The 8,320-nt window shown below is 41.4% G+C and overlaps 1 protein-coding gene across 1 annotated transcript in view; it reads right to left on the bottom strand.

Annotated features, from left to right (window-relative positions):
* DISP2 (dispatched RND transporter family member 2) overlaps positions 1-8,320 on the bottom strand; it is a 27,326-nt gene that overhangs the window by 9,799 nt on the left and 9,207 nt on the right. The window contains exons 2-4 of the mRNA XM_085307396.1: positions 6,657-7,109; positions 4,110-4,139; positions 976-1,099 (exon numbers count right to left, since the gene is read on the bottom strand). Of these exons, the coding sequence (XP_085163522.1) occupies positions 976-1,099; positions 4,110-4,139; positions 6,657-7,109 (607 nt within the window). The remainder of the gene's footprint in view (positions 1-975; positions 1,100-4,109; positions 4,140-6,656; positions 7,110-8,320) is intronic.

Genomic DNA, 8,320 nt, shown 5'->3' with positions numbered 1-8,320 from the left:
AGAGCTGGGCCTGTTTAGCCCGGGGAAGAGAAGACTGAGGGGGGATCTTATCAACGTGTATAAGTACCAGAAGGGAGGGTGTCAAGGGGATGGGGCCAAACTCTTTTCAGTTGTCCCATGTGACAGGACAAGAGGCAACGGGCAGAAATTGAACAACAGGAAATTCCGCCTGAATATAAGGAAGAATTTCTTCACTGTGAGAGTGCTCTGTGGAGTCTCCTTCTGTGGAGATATTCAAAGCCCGCCTGGATGCAATCTGTCTAACATGCTCTAGGTGACCCTCCTTGAGCAGGGGGATTGGACTAGATGATCTCCAGAGGTCCCTTCCAGCTTTACTGATTCTAAGATTCTATGATTCTATGATATGCTGYAGGAACCAGTTTTCAGGAGGGAGTTGAAATGTTTAGAAGCTGATGAGGACATACGACTAGAGGAGCATGCTGGACCTCAGTGAGGGACATTTAATACTGAACACCAACCGAAGTAATTCCATAGTGGAAGCCACTAAGCAGTTAAATAGCAAAATAGAGAGAAGTGAAAGCCTTTCGTGAATGTCCTTTAAAGATATGACAGGCCAAGTAGTGACATGTGCACTAGAAACAATCCTATCTGGAGAAAAGAATGTGTGAAGTCACTATTTCTGTTTTTGGTGACTGTAGCATCAAAGAAAGAATAAGTACTGTACGCTACTCTGTAACGTTATGACTGTCTGGAAGGAATCTTGCTTTGGTTGCACATTGTGAAGATGAAARGAAAAGACAGCAGATCCCTGTCTTAATGATCAATATTAATAAACWTTGCCATTTTTTCTAGTGGCTTTTATGTCCTCTTTGATTTCTTGTCCTGCCTTGCTGCCTCTATCTGCAGAGAAGCAAGGAAGCATATGCTAGTTTTATATGGGAGAAAGAATGTATCAGTGTTTGGTCCATGGATTTTCAGTATGTTTATTTTGACATATTGTCTGTAGGGACTTACCATTAAAGGTTCTGAGAAATCTGGCAGATTTCCAACAAGCAGGCCAGCTAAAGTACAAACCACAGCTGTCACTGAACACAGCACCAGGACAGCTACAGGCCATTCGGCGATCATTTGAGAATAACTGTGATCAACAGGAGAAAAAAAAAGTGCAACTATTAAGGCACTTATACTATTAGCATGAAACCTGCTAGCAGAGTGTTAGAAAAAGGAATTAAAAGAATTAGGGCGTTCTGGTTTGGGCATTTATTTATTGAAAAGCTTAGAGGCTCTAGAACAGCTATTAATGAACATACTGTACCTCTGTCTGGGTGTTTGCAGGCAATTCTAATTAACTTGCATAATTTCATTTTGCCTCCCTATATTTTCCTGCTTTTTCAGTCAGAAATAATAAAAAACAGACTGGTGCATCCTAAAGGCAAAAAGAAGCTTTAAATATTTAACTTAAAAGATTCTGTTTAAAAAGAGCTGCTTCCCCTTTTCCCCCCCACCCCACTGTACAATCAAAGCTAGTAGCTGTCTGACAGTTTGGCTAGCAGATTTTCACCTTGTGGGTCCTGAGGAGTCTCTGGGCTATTCCAAAGAGTCCCCTAAAGATAACTAAGTAAATCAAGTCTATTGTCATTGACCTAAATTCATTCATTATGTAGGGACCTGCCTTACTGCTAGGAAATATATAGACTTCGGCAAAGCAAAAAAGGATGGAAACCATCAGTTTAACATGTAACTGATTATCAGCAGCATTCACAGAGTGGGTAAGTAGCTTCTGCAACTTCTGGACAACTAAATCGCACTCTGATCTCAACCTCAAAAGCAAATGCCAAATGTACAACAAGAACATCTGCAAATGTCTCACATAGCAGACCATTGTTACACTTCATGGACCTGAAAACACAAATAACCTAGCAGGCCAGTGCTATGCCTGGAATACATATGAGTGTGGTAAAACTGTATATGCATATGCATATGCAGTTTAAATGACACTTCTGTACAAAGAAAAGCCCTTCTAGACAAGCAGCTTGCTCAGGCCAGAAGCATTTCTGCCTGTGCAGTTRCTTTTGTAGAACTTTTCTAAATTTTTCCTTGGAAGGCCTATTTTTTTGCTGGTATACACTGTCTCCCTATAGGATGGCCTGTTGAAGTCACTACCCTACATGGAACAGGTATAGTATGGGTTTTAGTGCCTCAGATTTTTGTCTTCTTCAGAAAGATCTGTTAGAGATAAGATGCTGGACTAGGTTCCTGCTGTGKTTTGATGGGTTTCTAAATATTTCTGATGTTCTGAACTATAAGAAAATCTGGTTTTTGAACACAAAACCATTTGACAAATATTTGAGCTTAATGAGGGAAGTGTAATATTTATGAACCTTAGGTACAGCAGCTGTGCCAGTACTTATCAGTCTTGAGATGTAATGTTCCTTCTTGCTTAGTCTGTTGCTTCTCTTACTTCAGGCTTCACTGAGTCAAACAATACAGCTCTTTCTCATGATTAGAAATAATTATAAGCCCTTCAATTGGCTTTCTACATGAGCTTAGATCAGGCCTTTTTTTTTCAGTTTAGGACTTTATCAAATTTGTTTTCCTAGATCAAATTCTCACTATGAAACTGTACAAAAATTACCCTTTATGTATTAGACTACTTAATTTCTGGAGACTGTTTCTGGTAATTCTATGTCTAATTTATCAAACAAGAAAAAAAAGAGCATACTACAATATCTAGTGGTGAAAGAATCTTAGCCAAACCTAGAAAAAACAGTTTATAAAAATAAGTTTTTAAATAAAAGTTGAAAGCAATCAAGGTATTTTAATCTTGAGAAATGTATTAAAAGTGATCYTTTGAAAAGGCATTTTTTTTATTATTATTATTACATTTTAAAGGGGGTAAAACACTTAACAGGGATGTTTTCATGATTTTTCCTTATAGGCATTTCAAATGAAGTCATTGTTTAGAAGCTTTACACTCTACTACACACCTAAATGCAAAATCGTGTTCTTTAGGAAGAAGCAGTTTCCCTGTTAATTGTTTCTGTTCCCTAGGAGTTTTCTAAACATTGAAAAGAAACTTAATGAAGATAAAGATTGCTATAAAGCACTACACTCAATTTGTTACATCCACATTTATTTCTGAAAACCAGGCAATCTTTATATTTTAATAATCTAATTTACTGTGTTTATACAATTTTGGGGGATATTAAATGTGATCTTCAAGCTGGTAGTATATCTTTATATGTTCACCTTCTCGGTTGAAATTTAAAAACAGAAGACTGGAGAAAAAAGAAACAAATAATTACTGTTTTTTTTTCTATTATAAATGTTATTTTCTCAAGCATGGCTAGACTAGCCATAATCATCWTCAGTATGAGGCAGCATCATATTTTTTTGCTCAGGGATTGCCTCTTGCAGAAARCTGGAATTGCATTTTTTCAACCTAACCTCCCCTGAATATTTTAYATCTCTTAATTGCAGCTTTTCTGGTATGTAAATCTATGAAAAACTAGGAAACATTGCACATCATCTTCAAACAAAGATCTCTTCCACTGTGTCCTGTGAGGAAATGCAGGGCTCCACTGCCATTGCTACCCTCACAGAAGCAGCCTCCAACTGAATCTAGTAAACAGTAATATTAAAGCAGCAGTCCATGTATTATGTTTTTATTTCTTTGCTTTCTATCCCCAAATGCTTAAAAATGTTGAATAAAGACCACTAGTTTTTTTACCAAAGGAAGAAGAACTTAGGCACAGAACAGTGAAGTAACTTGACTAAGGTAACATACAGAGTTAGCAGTAGCCCTTGAAATACCTTCCAGACATCCTTATTCCCAATCTGNAAAAAAAAAAAAAAAAAAAAAAAAAAAAAAAAAAAAGCTATTGTATGGGCTAGGGCCAGACACCTGCCCTGAGATCGGCTATGAAGACAATATTTTTATTCTTTAATGCAGCTTAAGTTGATCTTGCAAGCAAATAAAGATTTTTCCAAGCAAATGGGAAGCTGTAAGTGGGAGGATCTGACCTTGCCTCTGATGCTATGCCTGCCTGGGATGTTACCAGCAATAGCACACCACATTTCCTAATTGCAGGGTAGGAGAGCAATGGTAATAGGCTAGAAGGACAGGAAGCTTTTGATATTAAACATACCTTTTTGGCATCCTGAAAGCTTTGTCATGTCTGCAGACAGAAAAAAAAGATGCGATCATATTATTTTTCTATGAAGCAAAATGCYGTGTTGTTAATGAGCAAGTTAACCCTTTCAGGATCTGTAAAGCACCAAACTGAGCAACTGTTGCAAGTGTAGTTGCAGCAGTGGAGTCTGGCACTGCTTCAATCAGACGGTCTAATGAATAATACAGTCTCTTCCTCTCCCATTGACATTTTAACTGAATATGGAGGGAAGACATAGTTATTCCTGACTTTTGGCCCTCTAGAAAACTCTGTGGAATGTATTGGACATAATATAATCCCATAGCAACCACACTGTAACTCTTACTCATAAAACCTATCAGTTTTAAGCACTTTCCAATTACATAATTGTAATTGTTTCATGACAAGAGCATAATTCTTATTAAATTTCTCAAGTTGAATTAACAATGCCTATAGATAATTTTTATTTCCTAAGCTCAGCAGGAGTTTTCCAAAGTGGTGAATCTCATTTGTTTCCTCGACTTTTCCAGGGGCAACATTCATACAGTCTGGAGGAACAGAAGGGCAATGGAGCTGTTTGGAACATTTTACAATGGGCTTTCTTTACAGAAGAACATTTGTAATTCTAATCTGTAGAGCCCTGAGGAATCAACTGAAGAAGCTTTATCCAGGGGATCCAAGGTTACCTTTGTTATTGAATCCTTGGGGCCAAGCTGACACTGGCATAATAACAGAAAAGCTCAATTGGTCACCATATCTGAAGGGCTTTTTCCTTCTGTTCTGCATTTACCCTGAAACAATTTTTTGAAGTACAACCCAGCCAGGCAYGGCCCCAGGTTGCTCAACATGTTGTTGCATTACCAGCAGACTTGTGACTGTATGGCAGCAGGCAGCACAGTGACAGCTTGCTTCAGAGCCACCAAGGCAAGGCAGCTTCCAGCAAACTGCTCCCAGCCACTGCCTCCTCCTCCCGTGAGAGCTATGCCATGCTCAACTCAGCAAGTGCCTCCTCCTATGCTCTTTGCTCAGTCTTGGAGAGAGTCTGCCCCATTCAGACAGCCACATGGGGTGCATTGCCCAGGCTCCCTGCTTCGCCCTGGGTAGCCAGGTGCTGTCCTCCAGGAAACCAGTGACCTTGGGGCAGCTCATCCCTCCTTGCACATTGTCGCAAATGGAAGGATGGAAAAACAACAAAGAAAACATCCTTCTGGAASAGACACTCTTGGTCGCACATGTTATCATGTATTAAATCATACTGCATTTTCCTCATCATACTAATGCCCTCTAGATTTGGAAAAGAGAGCAAAGAAAAATCCTCACTGGATTATTAAAGGGAGGTTTCATTCTGGTAGCGCACTACCCACCTCTGTGCTAATTCTTTCATGATAGCTTCTGAAGTAAATTTGCTCAGATTAAAAACCACATTCTGTCATTRTTATGATATTGCTCTTCTGTCTGCCAGTGCTGCACATTCTGCCAGGGATTTGCAATCCAGCTATATTTGCTGCCTAAATAACCCGCTACAGAGAATGTAGTTGACAATTTTGTTTATAGTGAATGAGCTAAAAGCATCCAGGCTCCACTCTTCTGCTGCAATTGCTCTACATTGCAAACAGAAGCAAATTAAATCTGCTGTTAATGATTATAAAAATGAGACCATAAAGGGCTTTTTTTTTGTCAAACCCTGCACTGCTGTGCAAAGGCAAGGAATTCAATGTTGCCCCGTATTGGACTTTTTTTGGTGCCTTCTGCTGTGGTAGCAAAGGGATYGTGGTCTTTAGTGCCAACAGAAGGCACAGGAAGCAAGGATGGATAAGACTGGCTGGAAGGGGCAGAAGAGGTGTTTCAGCCTGTTAAGGATGCGGTGCTGAATGCAACGTTACAGTGCTACTTGAGAAATGTCTACAATCCAACCACGACACTGGGTGCTCCACACATAAATGGAGTTTGTCCAATTCTGTCATGGGCAATATAGAATTTACAGCTTCACGACTGCCCATACTGGAAAACCAAGTGATCTTCCCCCACCTTTGTACTTCTCACTGCTATGCTATAGCCAGCGCTTAATCCCCTGCTGCCTCTCTACTCCAGCACAGGCAGTGGCTTTGGTGGGGGTAGGCAAAGAAATTAAGTATGCACTTATCACTCAGCAATTTACTAAGCTAAAGGATTAGTCATCTAGGTATTTTACAGTACAAAAGAAGAAAATACTAGAGTCAAAGAAGATGGGCACTGTYGCAGCTGGATGATCTAAGTGCAGCTCAGTGACCCGGGCTTTACCCAATGAGTCACCCAAACAAGCAAATCCTGCCTCTTCCTGGTATGGGAACAGAAGGTGCTAGCAGCTTTCTGCACATCCTCCACTGAGGTGGGGAGAGCAACCTGGATCCCTCCATGTTCTTTGGGTTGGCTCCTCCTCAAAACTGAGGAAACAAAACCATGTTTCATGCATCCCAGATCAGACTCTTCTCATTCCATTGCTCATGACAAAGCCCAGGAGAGGCTCTTTGCAAGCTTCTGAGATGCTCTCCAGATGCCTCTTACCTGACTGTTACAATGTGATGCTGCACTGGCTGTGAGGGTCGCAGGCCAGGGGACCACTGTTTCCAGGGGGTTTCCGAGACATCGTGGTGGGAAGCTGGCATAGGATCACCGCTGGAATGGTGGGAACACAGCATGGGCCTCTCACCATGCCCCGGGAGTGGGGGCAGGCCATAGCTGCCTCCTGCCTCCTGCTGGTTGCAGGGGTAATACACTTGAGGCTGCTGCAAGTCTTGGGAACTGGATGGCACCTGCCCATTGGACTGAGTGGAAATTGGTCCAAGCGTGTGGCTGGAGGAGGGCAAGTGATCTCCCCCTAGCCTGGGGGAGGCAGGAACAGGGCAGTGATGGACTGGGCAGATTCTTTCCCAGGAACTTCCACTGTAGCTGAGCTCGGTGTTCCCAATTTCTGGCATGGCAAGACAGGTCTGGCAAGGTCCTGCATTTCGTTTTTCTCTGTGAGAGAAAATAAAGGGTATGTTAAAATCCTTCTCTGTTAAAATACTGGAGCAGTAGAAAAGATGCACAATGGGATTGCACCTTGCAAACTGGACTCTCTGACAGACATCCAATGTAACACAATCCTTGAAACTTCACCCAGCATTTCCTGTATCGTCAGCCGATCTCAGGTCTGAGCTGGACTATGCTTTTACAAAGACATCCATGGCTCAGTCAGCAACTACAAGTGATGGAGAATCTTTCAGATCTTTGCGCATGTTGCTCCAAAAATTGTGATAAACAGGGTAACACATCYCCTTGAACAGATTTCAACTCCTGTAATGGCTGTGACTATATTCCCTGTTTTTAAAAGCTGGGTGTGGTTAAAATGTGTAGGCAGAATTAGATTTTGTCTATAATGTTTTAATTAGATGGGCCTCATTGTCCCTTCTTTCTCCCTGGTATTTCACTGTGGAAGGGGCAGGATGCATTCTGGTGATAAAGGCTGGATCTTAATCTAGGAGCAAAGAGGGACTGCAGAGATCTAGTGAAACAGAAACCAAGGTGTCTGCATGTGAAGAAGATATTAAGATATCTGGACTTCTCAGGAAGACAAATTTGTCTGATTGCTCAGCAGAAGGACTCATGCCTCCACATTAGGACACTAGGATACTGAATCATCCTTTGCAGTAAAACTGTACAGTGAAYCTGATGGCTGCCGATAGTATCAAAGGGGCTCCAGCCTCCAGCCTGGCACAGGCTGTGTTGGCTCCTATGTCCTGTGGACTCTCAGATGAACTCTTTAGGAACAGATTAGACAAGCATCTCTCAGGAATAAAGGCAACAGATATTACTGGTCTTGGTATGCAGCAAGGGGATGGAGGAGGACCTCTCAAGTTCTGTTGAAGGCTGACTTTCCTCTGACTCTGCTCAATTTACTGAGACAAAACAGTTGCAGAGATGACAGACTTTTAATATATCCCTCCCTTCCCAGATAGAGAGATCTCTGCGGGATACAGTGTCTTCTCTCAACGGAGTTTTAAAAATGATTCAGTTAATGGAATTTTTGAATTCTGGAATCCGAGAGATTTTGCTAGTTCGGTGAAAGCCTGAAAAATGCATTGAAGGACTGAAATCTGCTGGAAGTCCTGGAGGCTCCTGCAATGCATTGATGATAACTTCTTGACACAAATGGTGGAGGAGCCTACGAGGAAGGGTGTACTGCTGGA

Source organism: Rhea americana, unplaced genomic scaffold (genome assembly GCF_003343005.1).
Source record: "Rhea americana isolate MKP2758 unplaced genomic scaffold, rheAme1 scaffold_257, whole genome shotgun sequence".
Taxonomy (NCBI): Eukaryota; Metazoa; Chordata; class Aves; order Rheiformes; family Rheidae; genus Rhea; species Rhea americana.
Note: the sequence above shows the minus strand (reverse complement) of the source record. Positions and strands in the feature narration are given on the sequence as shown.